At 37.5% G+C, this 17,749-nt stretch overlaps 1 protein-coding gene across 5 annotated transcripts in view; it reads left to right on the top strand.

Annotated features, from left to right (window-relative positions):
• Nucleotides 1-17,749, top strand: part of PTPRC (protein tyrosine phosphatase receptor type C) — a 121,221-nt gene that overhangs the window by 36,715 nt on the left and 66,757 nt on the right. For all 5 annotated transcript variants that reach the window (XM_022562004.3, XM_022562001.3, XM_022562002.3 and 2 more), the window contains exon 3: nt 16,242-16,268. In XM_022562004.3, the coding sequence (XP_022417712.3) occupies nt 16,242-16,268 (27 nt within the window). The remainder of the gene's footprint in view (nt 1-16,241; nt 16,269-17,749) is intronic.

The raw sequence follows: 17,749 nt of genomic DNA, 5'->3' as shown, positions 1-17,749 counted from the left end.
TTATTATAAATATATCAGCACATTATTTAAGCATCCACACGTTTAGGGTGTTGTATAATGTGATCCTTACCTTCTGAAAACATAGCTGCTGTGTTCCTTTTTATATTTTTTCAATCTTTGTCTCAAAACCAATTAGCAGAAAATATAGAGATTAAATGTAGTTTTAAATAAATTTCTCTCAGACACACACGATTAATATTAATTTTCTAATTATAAATATAATGGATTCATGATAACAATATAGACACAGAAATGTGTGAGTTAGATGGATAATAATGTAAATAGTTGATAATACTTAATAGTTGACATAATGAGGCATACGCTTCTAGACTCCTTTCCCCATGCATACACCAAAGTGACTGTATTTAATTTACCCCAAATTTTAATTGTACCATATGCTGCAAAACCACACTATCAGAATTCCCACTCCATTTTTGGAGACTCTGCAGTGCCCCATTAGTTTGCATAATTCTATAAAATAATGTATTAACAGTCATATAGCACGTGAATTTCACCTAACTGTTTCTCTAATCTGAATGCCTGATTTCAGTTATAACAATTTTTTTCCAGTCATCCTTGGAAAACTTTAAATATTTCTCAATTCTACTCACTTTAAGGACAGTAGTTTTTGACATGGAATTAATTTTTGTGAGAAACAGACGTCTAAGTTTTAAAGAAAATGTAATTTTGTTGAGGTAGGCGAGAGGCTGTGAAAGAAGTATTTATTATAGGGGAAAAAAAAGCCCAGCACTTTCTCACTAAATGTGCCTCAAATTTACCTTTATCTCATTCACATTTAACTTTCATTCTTTAAAAAGGTATATGACATTGATAATAACTCATTAACCATAAGAATCTACCTAATTTTGGCTTCACCTTCCTTCTCACTAGGATCAACTGGAATAGATTCTCATAAAGAGACAAAATGATGTAAAAAAAAATGACAATAAATCTATGAGCTTCTCATGAGATTTCCCATAAGAATGATCTCAGCCCAAGTATGCTTTTGGTTCTATGATATTAACTGATATATTGGGCCAAGATCTGGATTTCCTTTGTCATAGATCAGGCATAAAAATTATTTTTCTATCTCTGTAAATTAGGTATGTCATGAAAATATGTTAATGAATTAATAATTCAAAACTCACGTGGTCTGTTTTCCCTGGACAGTTTTATCACTACAAAAGGAAGGCAGGCATCCCTATCCTATTTTATTTTATTTTATTTTATATATATATATATATATATATATATACATATATGTATTTATACATGTATATTTTTTGGCCGTGCAGCTTGCGGGATCTTAGTTCCCTGACCAGGGATCGAACCCGTGCCCCGTGCAGTGGAAGTGTGGAGTGTTAACCACTGGACCACCAGGGAAGTCCCCAGGCATCCCTACCCTTAATGCCCCCCCACTGGCTACATTCCTGGTTCTAAAATGGGTGGGCTACACCTCAAACTTGAGGTTATGGATGCTCTGTGAGATTAAAATTGCACCTCAGTGTGAAAAGTAAGTAAAAGACATGGCTACAACGAGAAACAGACCAGTAACAAGTCATTTTATTTAGGCCACTGCACATCCACCCTCCAACGTTGTAATCGTTGTTGCTGTGTTTTTTAACAACTTGATTCAGTCCAACCAGTTTCAGTTCAGTACATGGAGAGTTGACGTGCTGTCTGGGCACCCAGGCTGGCACTGCACATGTCAAAGACTCAGGCCTAAGGAAACAATGCCCTGAGGTTTTAAAAGGGTGACAATTTTAGCATAGCTTGAACCTAAGCCTACGGTGTTCTTTTGACTTTGGGGAATGCCTCAGCCCGTCGGTAAGGAGAAACAGTGAGCTGAATGTGAGTCTGGAAAGAGGCCATGCCTGTCCATTCTTTTGTACAATTGTCAAACTTAAGATCTGTGTCAGTGAGTGAGGGGTTCTGGAGTCGTGTTCTGGGTGATGGCCAGGAAGCTGGGTCCCAGATAGCATGGCGCTGGTGTCTGAGCGCCTTTGGGAAGGGGCACCTGGGATCCAGAACCCATGGGACCCAGCCGTTTCCACTGCTTGCCCCGAGATGGAAATCACAGATGATAGGTCATTGGAAAACCACGTGTTTTTGAGGTCTGGTATCTTCATGGTCACTCATAAGCCTTGCTTTGATAAAATTTTTTCAAAGCCCTCCAAGGGATGGGGGGCATGCAAAAGGAATATAGAAAATGCAGCACTGGATATGAAAAGCACATCCAAGCTAAGGGAACACGGAATGCTATATTCTGGGTGTGGAACTCAGATTCTTTCCTTTCTTGCCCAGCACAAGTTGCATTAACCATAGAAAAAGTCTGCAAACATTCATAATTCAAGACAGTAGGCACATATAGATTCTTACCCAACCCATGATGAAAACTAAAATGAGATTTTGTGTGCCAATTAAATAAACAGATGGCTCAGCCCTGAGAGCCTCTTAAAATGGTAGTTTTAACTACCACAGGATTCCTGACTCTCATCTGAAAATTATGACCACTGATGGCCACTGAGTGTAAAAGGCAGAGGGATGGATGGGTGTTGCTGTACTGAACATTTATTCAACATCACCTGTGTGCTTGCTGTCCATTTTGGGAAGCCCTCTGCGAGTATTACTCCATCTAATCTCCTATGTACCTGTACATACATTAGGTGTGGTGGTTCTGTCTCTACATACAAGGAGAACAAAGCTCACAAATACTATTTAGCCTGTACAAGGTCCTAACTGGCTGAGCTAGGATTCAAAACCAGGTCAGCGCGAATACAATGCAAAGCCCAGTTCGTTATGGGTATAGTTTTACATTCTGTTCTTCAATGCATGACATAAATAGAGATGTGTGTGAAAATTCAAAAGCACATGAAAATGACAAGAGGAACCACAATACCATTTCATCTTATGAAATGAGAAATGACACATACCATATATTACAATGAGTTTCAAAATTATATTGCTCAATGTTGTCTTACCAAGTACAAAATATACTAAGACTAAAACCCAAGATATTTATTATTTACCTTCCGTAGATTAGCCACTGTGTAAACTGCAAGGGATGACGATTCACCAGCACCTTTACGAAACACAAATAGAGTTAATAAGTCAAATGCCCAAAGGTGATAATCATGGTGATGATGACAAAAACAGTGATTAGTATCATTTTTTGAGTTCCTAAGTGAGGAAGGGCTCAATGACCACTTAAGGGTTCAGTGCACTTAAGGGCTTCACAGACATTGTCTTACCTAATAGCCGTACAGCCCTATGAGCAGATATTATAGATTAACGGGAGAAGAACTGAGGTTCAGAGAGGGTATGTCACTTTTCCAAGGTCACACAGCTAGAGAGTGGCAATGGAGAGATTCAAACCCTCCTGTGCTGGTTCCAAACATCTATGATCTTAACTGGAACATTCCATGTAAAGAGATAACTAACTAGATAAGTCGATTTATCATATGCATCCCCAAGAGTGCTACACATCATTATTATTCTAAATGTTAGAAGACTTTGGTGGCCTGAGGGGACCAGGAAAATTGTCATGAAGTTGGATTTCGAATCAAGTCTTGGGGAAGGCTATGAATCAGGGTCATTAAAAGAAGGAAAGATATCCCAGGCTAGGGTAAAATTAAACTGAAAGGGAGAGAGGCAGCGTGTGCTGAAATCCTATTGGGTGACAATACATTGTGTTTGAACTGAATTTGAAATGAAATAAGTGATTTCATTAAAGAATATTGATAATGTTATTGAAAAGGCAACTTGGAGATAGATTGGGAAGGACTTTCAATAATAATAGTAAAGATTCTGGAATCTTCTACTAAAATATTTTAGCGAGAATGAAGCATATCACTACATTGTAAAAGTGGACTCGTGGCACTACCTAAAATGCACGGGGGGTGGGGGGAACTTCCCTGGTGGTCCAGTGGTTAAGATTCCACGCTCCCAGTGCAGGGGGCACAGTTTTGATCCTTGGTCCGGGAACTAAGATCCCACGTGCCACATGGTGTGGCCAAAAAAATAAAATGCATGGGGATAGGGGGAGTCATGGTTTAGAACTGAGTATAAAGGTTGGTGAAATAGGATAGGATAAGTAGTCAGACTAGGGGAAAGCACAGGGAAAAGGAAAGAAGCCCAGACCCCAGATACTAGATATTCACGGACTATGTACCAAAGTTCGAGAATAAAGTGAAATGGATACTCTGTATCCTGCAGTCCCAGGAGGTGGCCTTATGTGGTTAGTAAAAACATGCAAGAGCTTTGGTGTCTGGTAGGCCTGGGCTTGAGTTTCTGCACTGTTACTTATCACTCTATGTATTCATTGAATTCAATTTATACAAACTGTCAGCTGCCTCATTTCTAAAACAAGCATAATAACACCACCCAGAGATATTCTGAGGAGAGTAGGTATTCCAAAAACATTCCTCTTTTTACTCAAGAGAGAGAAGGTTCCTGACATAAAAAGCCACGAGAAACCGACCCAATATGAATCTTTCTGAAAATCTTCAATAAAAATGATCTCATGGCATTTTCCAGGGTAGTTAATTTATGGATGTTCATATATTATTTTAATATTTTCTACATCATAAGCTAATTATCTTTAGCTAAGACCTAAGACCGTTGGTAGAAATACTCAGCATGGAAAATGGTTACGGACCAGGGCTGAAGTGTGTCGGTTAACATGGCAAAGGTAGCAAAACTCACCTGTACGTTTCTGTGTTCTCAGGCGTGAACTTTCAGGAGACTTCAAGTGTGATATTAAGGAAGTCACTTAACTTATTTAGCTCAGAACATTTGCTTGCAAAGGGTGGTATGTGGTATGTCATAGTGGGAGAGTAACATCTGTAAGTGATGATAAAGAGCTGTGTGCTTTGTGAAATATCCTCACCTCCACTCTGGTCATTTCATAATCTTGAGGTTAAAGGAGTGTGAATTCTATTTACAAATAAGCACGTTTGTCTTACTTTTCTCTTTGGAACCTGTTTTTTCCAAGTTGCATTATGTAATGAATGAATCCAGTTTCACTGCGAGCCCAAGAGAGGGTGACTTTTTATGTTACTGAAGAGACGATTGGATTTAACTTTTTTTTTTCTCACTAAAATATGATTTGCGGGCTTCCCTGGTGGCGCAGTGGTTGAGAGTCCGCCTGCAGATGCAGGGACACGGGTTCGTGCCCCAGTCCGGGAAGATCCCACATGCCGCGGAGCGGCTGGGCCCGTGAGCCATGGCCGCTGAGCCTGCGCGTCCGGAGCCTGTGCTCCGCAACGGGAGAGGCCACAACAGTGAGAGGTCCGCGTACCGCAAAACAAACAAACAAACAAACAAACAAAACATATGATTTGCAAATGCCTTTCAAAACGAAGTGCTTCCAAGCGAAACAAATCATCGTTCTAATCCTCAATCTTCTCTTTGAAACACCTTTTCATTGAAACAAAAACAAATCACCCTGAACTTCAGTTTTGCTGCAGGAGCTCATTGTCTTATCAGCCGGCTTCACCATAAACTATAAACTAGAGACGTTGTGGTTTAACTCCGAGATGGGGCTGCTGCGGCCGTTGCCATGGCAACCCGCTGCACCATTTGCAAAGGCTTGTGCGCTTAACCGCACCAGCTACACCTCTTCCTTTCCTATAAAGACTCAGAAAAAGAAAAACAGAAGTACCCCGAGGAGGAGAAACCACAAGAGCAGAAAAGCCACCGGTGTGCTCTTCGCTGTGCAAACAGCCGTCTGGCGAGGAGAGCGTGTTGAAAACCTATTCTATCTGAAAGGGGAGCTTTTCCCGTTAGGCGCGGTTCCTTTAATGATTTCGAAAGTCAGTCGAGTGTTTCTCTTCGGAGTTTTCAGCAAGGGGAAATGAGAAGAAGTTAGTAGCGCGTGTATCAGACTTTGCTTTTATTTCCCTTCCCTTCTGGGCAGCCTCGGCCGACCCTGGGATGCTGTTTGCAACTCTACTCCAATAAAAATTCATTTAAAATAAATAAATAAATAAACCAACGGAAGGCCAGTTGGTTAGGCGGAGTCCCTACAGTCTAGCGTGGATCTTCTGTTTATCTCTTGTTATCTTGTACTTAGTTCACCAAAAAAAAGAGTATGGTTTAGATTTCACTCCTGATTCGTCTAAAACAATCTGCGGGTGGTGTTGCCAGTCGCTGGCCTTGACGCAGAACTGAGTCAACGCGCAGCCCCGCCCCCAGCTTTCAATGACCCGCCAACCGGGAACCTGCCCACCGTGTCTCTCCCTCTCCCCACTTGTTTTAGGAAACGTAGGTTTGATCAGCACAGTCCTTTTTGTTTGTTTGTTTAGTTTTAAAGCATGCCCGTAATAACAGTAAACCATTTTCAGGCGTGTTCTATTTTTCCTTCCTTGAGGATTTGGGTAAAAATACTGAAGGATAAGGTCCCAGCTTGGTTTTAGTTTGTCTGAGGTCTGTTCACATCCCCTCCCCGCCTTCCCAGCTTCTCCACCCTCCAACTTTTCTCTAAATAAGAATCTACCTCTTTTAATTTGCACTTTTTAAAAACACATTTCAATGTGGGACTTAACTCTGAATCCCATTTTGATGGTCCACACGTGATATTTTACTCATTTGGGGTCTGTTTAGAGTAACTGCTGGATTTAGCGTTAAATATCTTTCCCTTATGGCAGTGTGTAGTTGAACAAGTGTGACGCTCTTTAAAGTCAGATCTGCATTTAAAACCAAACTCCTCTTGCAATGAGCTCTTTAGCCTTGCATAGATTTATTTATTGAGCCTTCCTCTGTAAAAAGAGGACAATGCTATCTACTTTGTGGGGTGTCTGATTAAATGAAGTAATACATACATTTATTTATCATAGTGCCATTCACACAGGAGCCGGTTATTAAATAGTAAAAACTATTAATAGTACTAAAGACACTAGTAAAATAATTTCACGACTTGTGCAAACATCCTTCGATGACTCTTTGAATTTCTTTGACTACGATCTTACCCTATCCTAGAGAAAGCAAAGAGCTACAAAAGCATGCTTACTAAGAGGTTAATACAATTAAAAAGTTTTTGCTATCTGGAGTATATTTTATAAATGTGGTGTTTATCCCTGGATTTCAATAAAGGAAAACAGACTTTTTCATAAGAAATAAAAAGACATTTAATACATAAATAAACCTATTCTGAGAAATGTTTTTACAGAGTCAGTGTGTGAGGAAGTATTTTCACCAATTATTCTTAACCCTGGTTCCCCACCATCATCAGAGCTTTAAGAAAATACCAGCCCACAGATCCCTGCACACGTGGAAAAAAATGGGTTTGTGTCAAATGCTTTTGAGAGATTCTGGGTTAAACAGCTGCATAAATTTTCTCTTTGCCTTTACTATATTAACACACTTTATATATCTCTCCAGGGGACATGTAGCATGAAATACTTCTGAAAAAAACATTGACTATGGGCCATTTTAAGACATTCAAGTCTGAATCAAAGACTCCAGGTTGGCCATCAATACCCAAGAAGTGATAATCTCGTTTTCTTTTCCCCCATGACTTATAGATACATATTTTAAGATAGAAAGTAAGGCAAAATAACCAATCTTTTATAGATGGTCATCTTGCATTTATTATTATTTTTTCTTATTTGTTAGTTAATTACAATGGCTAAAATTGATAGCATGTTTTAAGCCAAATATAAAAGACATATAAATGCACACCTAGTTTTAGAGGTGGATGTGTGTGTACTCACACGTGCTCACGTGTGAACAAGAATATTTGTGATGTGGCACATGACAGTTGTTTGGGAGACAGCCAGATATGACTGGTTTATTTATTTATTTATTTTAAATTAATTTTTATTGGAGTAGAGTTGATGTACAATGTTGTGCTAGTTTCAGCAAAGTGGATCAGTTATGCATATAAATACATCCACTCTTTTTAAGATTCTTTTCCCATATAGGTCATTACAGAGTATTGAGCAAAGTTCCCTGTGCTATACAGTAGGTCCTTATTAGTTATCTATTTTATATATAGTAGCATGTATGTGTCAATCCCCATCTCCCAATGTATCCCTCCCCCACTCCCTTTCCCCCTTGGTAACCATAAGTTTGTTTTCTACATCTGTGACTCTATTTCTGTTTTGTAAATAGGTTCATTTGTACCACTTTTTAGGATTCCACGTATAAGCGATATCATATGATATTTGTCTTTCTCTGTCTGACTTACTTCACTAAGTATGACAACCTCTAGATAGCTAGATATGACTGCTGTATTTAAAAAAATTAAGAATTTTAAAATTTTATTCCACTCCAAGGCCAAGTGCATTTGCCTTATTTATCCTTAACTGAATTTTACAAATTGATACCTTTCTTTCTTATTTGTGTTTTTTTCAAGTGTGTGTGTGTGTGTGTGTGTAGAGTTTACACACGACTGTAAGTTCTATAGTAAAAGACAATCCTTTGCCCCCATCCCACCCCTCATCCTCCATCTTTCCAGAAGCAAACACAAAGATATTTCACCATTTCTAAATGGTATTGTCTGTTGTTCTGCAGTTTCTTTTTCTTTTTTCCAAAGATTTTAGCCAGTATCCATTGACTTCCTTTCTTCTTCTTGGAATGTTGCTTTTTAATACCCCTTGTTTTGTTCATGCATGCAACGTTGTCTCATTTCTGAGAAGATGAATTATAGTTGGTTTTAGCGGTTTGTGTTCTCCTTGAACTGTCTTGTTTCTCCCAGGCCTGTCTTCTGTTTATCTTGATCTCTGTCCTTCTTCTTAGAGTCTTCAGTCTAAGTTTCTTGGAAGTAAATTGTATTTCAGAGTGAGGTTCCCCAATAGGTATGTTGAAATTCTGTCATAATTGACGGAGCTTATAAGTCATGGGTCTTACTAAATGGCATGAAATCAGAAAGGCATTTAAACTCAATGAGACTTAGTTTCCTTATCTATCAAAGGAGCTACATGTCAATAGATATTAAAATCCTATGTTTCTATACCAGTTGAAATGTCTAAAATTATTTTCTGGTGGTCAGCAGCTCCAGGCACTTATAACAATATAAGCAATGTTTTAACACAAATCCTGCATGAAGCATAAGAAAACTAGTATTGGATAGACTCCTTCACACCTACCACTTCCTAGGTGTGTGACTGATCAAGCTCCTTGAAGTATCAGTTTTGTTCCCTATAAAATGGGAAAAATAATTGCTAACTCATTGACTTGCTGGGATGATTAAGGGCAAAAACATGTAAGGAGGTTTGCATAGTGTCTGATACATAACATTTCAGAAAACTCTGGCTATAATTATTATATTTACTGGTGGAGGGAAGGAAAGACTACTTCCTATGATTCTCTGAAATCCAGCTAATGCTTTGTTTGTCATTTGCACAAAGGACTTACTCCACAGGTACTTAGTAATTTCATGCATTTATTGGATTTGCTGTTTGTGGACCATATATCACATTTACAGAATAAGTAAAGGTAGAATCCTTTTATTTTTATTTATCTGCTTTATTATTATCCTGCCTTAGTAAGCAAGGAAAACCATACGTACCTCTTTTAGTTGACCTGTGTTTTTTATCTTGATTTGCTTTTTCCATTTTTGTATTGCCTTTATGTTTATGGAGGTCAGGTGTGCATTCTCAACCTTCAAAACATGAGACCATACATTTTAGGCTGGATGCTGAAAATCAGCGTTCATTTCATCTCTTCTGTTTCACCCTTCTGTCCTTGTACTTTTCTCAGATTTGCTGAACTAGACAGATTTAATTCCCTTTGGAAATGGTGTTCCATTCCTTCTGAGGAAGTGGGGGGTCAGGGTGGTGGGTGGTGACGGGAACAGTTGGTATTCAAAGCCCAAGCATGTCTTTTGAAATGTCATTTTCACTCAATTGATTCCTAGTTTTTGCTGAAATCTCTGATGGGGGACTTAGGGGTGCAACTTCAAGGTAGCTTTGATTTGCAATCACTTGAACATTTTGAGTTGTAAAAGAAACATATTGGGAAAGGTAAATTCAATAACAAGACACGTGTTAGAATAACACAGCTCTGAAGATCAAGTGGTCTGTTAACTACATTTTCATTTGTTTAATGTACCTAGTCAATTCCATGGGTGATTCACAACAGGATTATAACGCTGGGGAATGAGTTGCAGATTTTTGGTGCTGTGGTGCCACCTACTGGAAGATTTATAAATAGTCCTTTGTCTAAATAAGGAAAACAGGCACTTAACGTATGTTAAAAAATGGTGTAGAAAATATTATCCCCAGAGGAGTAAAAGTCAAAGGATAATATATAGAAACACAAGGTATATAACAGTGCTCTCTTTTATTATATTTATTGGATGTGATGTGTGTGTAGAATCTAAGAGACCATTCAATGCAGTTCACACTTTGAGAAATCCTGACACCTTCCCTTTACTGTCACACCCTAAGCCTGTGACCTCCTAATTCCCGCCTCTATTTCACATATTTTTCTTTACCTGTTTTCCACACCCTCACAGCATTGTTCGCATATAATGTCTACACATATTGTAATGCTATTTATATTAATACAATCTCCTAATTTTAAATAGGTATTTATTGTACATAGTTATTAAGTGCTTTAGGTAGATGTTTTATTTGCTTTTCCAGGTCTATTTGACTCCACTATCAGTAGATGACTGCTTTCTAGTCATACATAAACTTGGGTATAAAGACAGCAGGGCTGTCCACCTACATCAGACAACAGACGTAACCAGATTAACTCTGCTGGCCGAGCAGATCCCTCTGTGACCAAACCCAGCAGCCAAGTGGGTAGATCGTGACATAGTTAAATACCTCATACAACCCGTCTCATCAGGTCTTCCTGTTTGGTGATGAGAATTCAGCACAGTCCCTTCTGTCTATGATTTTGCTAACGTTCTGATAATGTCTGAAATGCAACGGACACTTGAAGAATTACAAAACGTGATGAGACATTGACAAATTATGCAGATGTATGGTAATATTGTCTCCTCTAAATATTTAAGTAACTTCACCCATCCTCTACTTTATCATGTTTTTGTTTGTTTGTTTTTTTTTCGCCAGACCTCGGGGCTTGTGGGATCTTAGTTCCCTGATCAGGGATTGAACCTGGGTCCTCGGCAGTGAGGGCGGGGAGTCCTAACCATTGGACCACCAGGGAATTCCCATCCGCTACTTTATCTTGTGTGGAGAGACAGCCTCTGCAGAAGTATTTGTCAGTGCACATTAATATAAAACTCAGCACATTATTTGGGGGCTGGATATGTCCTTTAGATATTACTTAGATTTATAACTAGTCTATTTCATGTAGATTGTCTTTATATGTGTTCCTACTTTCCGAATTGTAGTTAATTTTTTGATGTTTTAAAAACTAATTGAAATGTTTTTTAAAATGTATGTAGCCTAGTGGATATAGCTTATTGAAATGAAAGTGTCATTTCCAGTTACATTGCTGTAGCGCCTGAATATTTTCTTAAAAATGTTGGCTTAAATTTGGGAATGGCTTACATTTGTAAAATTTTATTTTCAAGTGCTTCTATCCTATATTTTGAGTGCTTAAATAATTTTCACATGATTTATCATGTTGACTAAAAGTGTTACAGGGACTGCAAATCTGCTTATAGGGATTTTGTGACCATGAGAACAAGCGGTTTTAGTCTTACACTGAGTATAAACTGTGTTGCCGAGGGCTTGGAATTTTCTTTCAAAAAGATAGAAGGCTCTGTGTGTGTGTGTGTAATACTCTATAAAAAAATGAAATAAAACATAAGCATCTGTGTTTTAATACACTAAAAATCACTGAGCGGACAAATTTAGAATCAGCTTCTGAGATAAATGGATAGAAAAGAAAATGTATATTCAATCTGAGAAGCTTTTATGGGAAGTAAACAGGAACAGAGAAGAAAGGAAGTGTGATCAATGTTTAGATATTATGCTGCGTTCCATGGATGCTGAATTTTGTTGCATTGAAGGTTAAAGGATTTGGGGAAATGTTAGATATGAGACCATGATTAGACCAGAAATATGTAGATATAGGTACAGATAGATAACTTATAGATATATAGATATACAGATATGTTATTATTCTATTCCCAAGCTCCAGAAGCCTCTTCACAGCTAAACAAGAGATGTGTGAGTGGTAATTCTTTTGATGTTACTGTTGTTTGGTTGCCTTTCCTGTCAAAATAATATCCTGTAGTAAGTTAAATTGACACACCACTGAATTTTCTGATATTGGTCTGTACCATACAGAGAGCATTCACTTAGCAAACTATAATTTAGTCTGAACGTCTATATTTAGGGTCAAGTTTATTTTAGCCTTCGTAACACTATGAGTCATTTACTCTGAGGTCCGATCCTGATTAAGATGCTTTTTTACTCAGCTTCTGAGCTTTTCATAAACACTGACCTCTATGGAACCTAAAACACTGGCTAAAAGAATTTCCTGGCTGAAAGGTCAAATGGAGAGAAAGGCTAGAGGGCCAAGTTGATGGGGAAAGCAGGATGCCAGAGGGTGGAGAGATGGCCTGCGGAGTCAGACGGGCTCAGGGTCAAGCCCTGGCTAGCCTGGACCAGCCCTGAGAGCTTGGTCAAGGCATCCGTCTTCTCTGAGCTCCTGAGGGTTGCTTTGATGCCTCAGAAAGAAAATACAAGCAAAAGGCTTAGCGTACTGCCTGGTACCCAGTAAGCACTCAATACACATTAGCAATTAGTAATAAAATATTATTTCTGAAATGTTCTTTAAAAAAGACAAATCCCTAGTAACTGTCTTCTTCATTTTTGGTAACTTACCTTGCTCTCCTTTTCCAAACTTAGACTAAAATACTGAACATCGTCTATTTCCTTTAAAGAAATGCATTGCTTTCAAACCAGTTGGAATTAAATGAGTATCACTGGAGCATTTGACACAAATGTGGCCTGATAAGTGGTCTACTGGTTGGAAACATTTCTAGCATATTTATTCTCGTATTCATAGTTCTTAGGTGAAAAAGAAATAGCTTCCTTGTTGTGCCATCATTTCTTTTCTCATGTCCACAATAAATATGTGATAAATTATAATTCCTTGTTATAAAATGCTCTATGTCATTTGTGTTACGTATTTTAGTGGCAAAAAATTAATAGATCAGAACAATAGATTAGAGTGGTCTGTGGAATTAGTGATGGAGCTAGTATGGGTACTATTAAGATTTCTCTTTGTCATCAAATCTACTATTTGATTTTTCCTCTATATTAATTGATTCCATCACTCAGGACAACATTCAGTCTCCTCACCTATTCTCTAATGTTCGCTCTTGGCTTTTGTCCCAAAGCTGTTGTTTTCAGGTCTGATTTCTCCCTTGCATTTACTCATGCTCAGAATCATTCAGTAATGACTTGTGGACCACATATTATGCGCAAGACTCTTTGCTATGTAGCCAAAGCTTCTTCTCTTCTTCACCATCCTCATCTTGTGTGATTCTTGCTGACCTCAGGTGGACCGGATTTTATTTATTAGTCATAATAAAGTACATCTATGACTTAAATGTCTGTGCAGACCACTGAAGATTAAATCTCTATCTCTATGTCTTATGGGTTATGAGCTTTTCCAGGGAAAAGGACCATACCTTTGTCATGTTCAAAAGCAGCCACTAATAGCATGCCAGCAAAACGATACATCTTTCTTGGACCTGACTGAATCAAGTGAACTTGTCTGAAGTTCCAAGGATTTAAGTGTTTATACCGAGAAGCGGCACATCAAAATAGCTTTATATACTTAAAACCTTATAGATTTCTCAGATGAAGAAGAGGGGTGTATTCTATGAAATGTGTTCATACACTTAAACTAACTTGAATATTTTGAATGTGGCAATATGCTAAATTCTTTATGAACAATTTCCACGAGGGCTATTTTTTCTTCACTTAAAACACAAGATGTTAGTTACTGATAGGCTGATATTTTATTTCTCTTATTACTTTTTTTTTAAACAAATCAACACAATTCTAAGAACTTTATTTAGAAGGAAATAAGAATAAATGAGAGGAAAGGGAAGACTATTAACAGGAAGATAAAAACTTAAAAAAAAACTTTAAAAAAGTCATTTTATATTATGGGATAGAAAGATAAAAGCTGACTAAAGAGCAGGGACAAAAATGCAAATAATATAAATTTAAAACAATATTAAGTATGAATGGTAAAGAAAAAGTAGAATCAACTATACTTCAATAAAATAAATTTAAAGAAAAGGAAGAAAACATAGAGAACTATAATAAGAAAATAAGAAAGTATTTTATATATTTTTAAAAATATATTTTAATTACACATATTTATATAATATATATTTTACATATACATATATAAAATACAAAAATACATTTTATTTTGAGGAATAAGCCAGGAAATGTGATTGAAGAATACTGGGTCATATACCTCTGATGGTGCTTCTGAGGGGAGAGAGATTTTTCAGATCAGTTTATTCTCAGAAAATAAAATCTCAAGGCAGGAAGTACCTTAAATACTCACGCACCCATACTTCCATCTGCTGCTTGCTGCCCTTTCACAAGGTGAGTTGACTGTCATTTGGGGGAGAACTTTATGATCTCTTTATTTAATTGTCTCTTACTAAGATGGCGGATGGATCCACGTCTTACTCGATGTGGATGGAATCCAGTTCCCATCACGCCAATAAAGCCGGTTTTCCCAACATTCCCACAGACCCTAGTGATCAATCCAGTGACCCATGTTAGTACTCGTCTTAGTTCAATCATTTCCTTCTTGAAACAACCCTTGCTCTGAAGTCTTGTTGACTTCGGTCTCTCCACTGCATGGAATGTTAGGTCGCCTTTGCTGGGCTCTCCTTCAACATTAAGCTTTAGGGTTCTATCCTGGATGCTCCTCTTTTATATGACTTGGAATCGTCACCTCCACAGCTGTAATATCTGTCCATATGCTGATCTGCAGCCTCAGCCCAGATGTATAGCCTGAGCTGCTCACCTCCACAGATAGCGCTGCTAAGCGTTTTCACACAGAAGTCTCAGGCGTATAAGATGCTCCCCTCCCACCTGCTTTCCTTTCTTCTTTCACTCAATGAAAGCATCCACAGTCTCCCTACTGCAGTTCACTAGGATGTTCAGTTACCAACTTGAGTGTCTTTCTAATTATTCCTCCTCCTCCTTGCATTCAAAGCTTTACAAAACCTTGATGACTACCTCCTAAGTGTTTCATGAATCCCATTTTTTTTTTGAGTTGTGGGTACCATTTTCCTCACATAGGACATCACCCTTCTCATACACTTTTCTTTAAGTCTCCTCATTTTCCTGTTCCCAGCTTTGCCTTCTGATAATCTATCTTCCATTTCATAACAAGACTGATCGAAAATTGAAATGCTTCTCCATTAGACCTCCCCTTAACACCTCTTGCCGATGGCTAAAGCCTGCAAGATAAATCCCAACTTCTTCTTATTCTAGGACTAAGGTAGCTGTCCATAATCCTTTAGGTCACAGACTAAATGTACCCACGAAACCCTCTCTAACACCTCCTCCACCAGCCAGCCACCAGCCCTGGGAGTCTGAATTAGGTAATCCTCATATTTGTTTCTGTATCACATTTCTTCTCATCTGTCATCACACTGTATGGCTTCCTTTCTTTTCTTTTCTTTCTTTCTTTCTTTCCTTCCTTCTTTCTCTTTTTGTCTCTCTTTCTTCCTTCCTTCCTCCTTTCTTTCTTTCTTTTTTTCTTTCTTTCCTTCCTTCCTTCTTTCTTTCTTTCTTTCTTTCTTTCTTTCTTTCTTCCTTCCTTCCTTCTTTCTCTCTTTTCTTTTTTTGTTCTATATCTCACATTGAACTAAGCTCACTGGGGGCAGAGAATTTCTATAACTCGATCATATTTTATCCTAGAATGTGGCATAATGTCTAGAATATAGTAAGTACTCAATCAATAATCATCATCTCAATAAAGGAATGCATTTGGGAAAATTTTTCCAGAAGCCTTTTCAAAGTCTTTTGCAGACTTGAAATTAATTCCAAAGCTCTCCTTTTTTTCTATTATTTTTATTTTACCTGAGAATTCAAAAACTAATAGCATAGTTTTGACATACTTGGGCTTTGTAAGCATGATATTAAGAGAAGGACTATGGTTTCACTGGGATAAAATGTACTGAAAATTGTCACTTTGTGAATGTGAATTAACATAGGGATGCTGTTTGTATATACATATATAGATATACACATAAATCTAACTTATATTTACATATGTATGTATGAAGTTTGAAACTTTCTAAGAGATGTTTGTTTTCCTTTTTGCAGGACAAGACACCTTTCCTTCCATTCAAGGTATTTACATTTTACTTATTCTTGCCAAGTTTATATATTTAACATTGATAGAATTTTCTATTATTTTCTTGGGAAATCGTTTTGTAAGGACAACTTTATAATCATGAATAGTCCTTGACATTCTCTTGTTCTTAACACTCCTGCTTGTAAGATATAAACTTTGATAACTACCTGAACATATTTTTATTTGTAGATGTATTATTGTGTATAAATTATAACTTTTCTTACACCTGACAGTAAATCACATAGCAGGTTTCCAATCTCTTTTTAAATTTTACCACTATAAATAAATCAATTTATTTTAGTTAGATTGCAAAACTTCACAGTTAAGGAACTATATGAGAAATTAGAATTCTAAACGTAACTTTATATATCTATATAAATTCCTGCAAGAGAAAAGTTTTGACAATATTGAGATATTTTGTGATAATCATTTCTAAATTCGATTGTACAACTGAATTGTCTTAACAAGTGTCCTAATCCTGAGATACATTTAAGCAATGAAGATGCTGACAATAAATTCATGTATATGAAGTGTCAAAGAAGAAAGAAAAATTAGATCTGGTTAAAAATAAATTACACCACTTAAATGAGATTGTTATTGAAAATATATTATTGATGTCCTGATTAATCATATGGTTGACATTATGCGTTAAGAAGATAAGTAAAGCCCTTAAGATAACCCTGATTTAACAATTATAATGCACAGTTCTAATGAGGCACGTTCAAAATGTTCTGAGAAGTGGACTATTAAAGAAGCTCTACCATGGCAGAGAGGTTTTATAAATATGTTAAAGTCATTGATGCACAGCATATTGTGATTGGTTTATGCCACCTAAAGACATGCAACTCAGCATCTCCACCTTTTACAGAAGAGTAAATTCATCTCAACCATAGAAACAGGTTACTTTTGCAGAAGGGGAATGGGAGGGAGTAGAAAGGGGACTGAAGGTTTAAAACAGTAAGTGACCCTCACCTTATTGAGAGTGTCCTGATCTCTGCCCAGACTCGATCACAGCAAGCCCCCAAATGGTGAAACCAGGTAAGTTAAAATAGTGGCCCCCAATGCAAATCAGAACGTTCTCTCCCAAATACTGCCTAGGAGAATGTGATCAGTGGAAACCAGTATCTCTCCAAAGCGGGAGCACAGGAGCAATGTGGAATTGGCAACTGAAGCATGCTTTCTCATCCTAAATTCAGTTCTTATTTATGAAGTGAGGGAATGTGCATGGAGCTTTAGAATGTCTGCAAGGATGTTAAGGCTTCTAGGTGGAGGGTGGTTCTCCAAACACCCTTTCTTCATACACCATGAATTGAATTTGCTCTTGACTAGAAGTAATCCTTAGGAATGCTACTCTTCAAAACAGTAAAGCACTGTTATATGAGATATTTGCAGTGATTTTCCCTCTTTGGAATTCAAATCTAGCAAAGGCATGGAGGGGGTGATAAAGTTGCAACAGTTTCCTCAAAGCAAATGGGAT

Source organism: Delphinapterus leucas, chromosome 1, assembly GCF_059928025.1.
Source record: "Delphinapterus leucas isolate spDelLeu-1000000601 "Yukka" chromosome 1, BTC_Dleu_Yukka2, whole genome shotgun sequence".
In the NCBI taxonomy this organism is placed as follows: Eukaryota; Metazoa; Chordata; class Mammalia; order Artiodactyla; family Monodontidae; genus Delphinapterus; species Delphinapterus leucas.
Note: the sequence above shows the minus strand (reverse complement) of the source record. Positions and strands in the feature narration are given on the sequence as shown.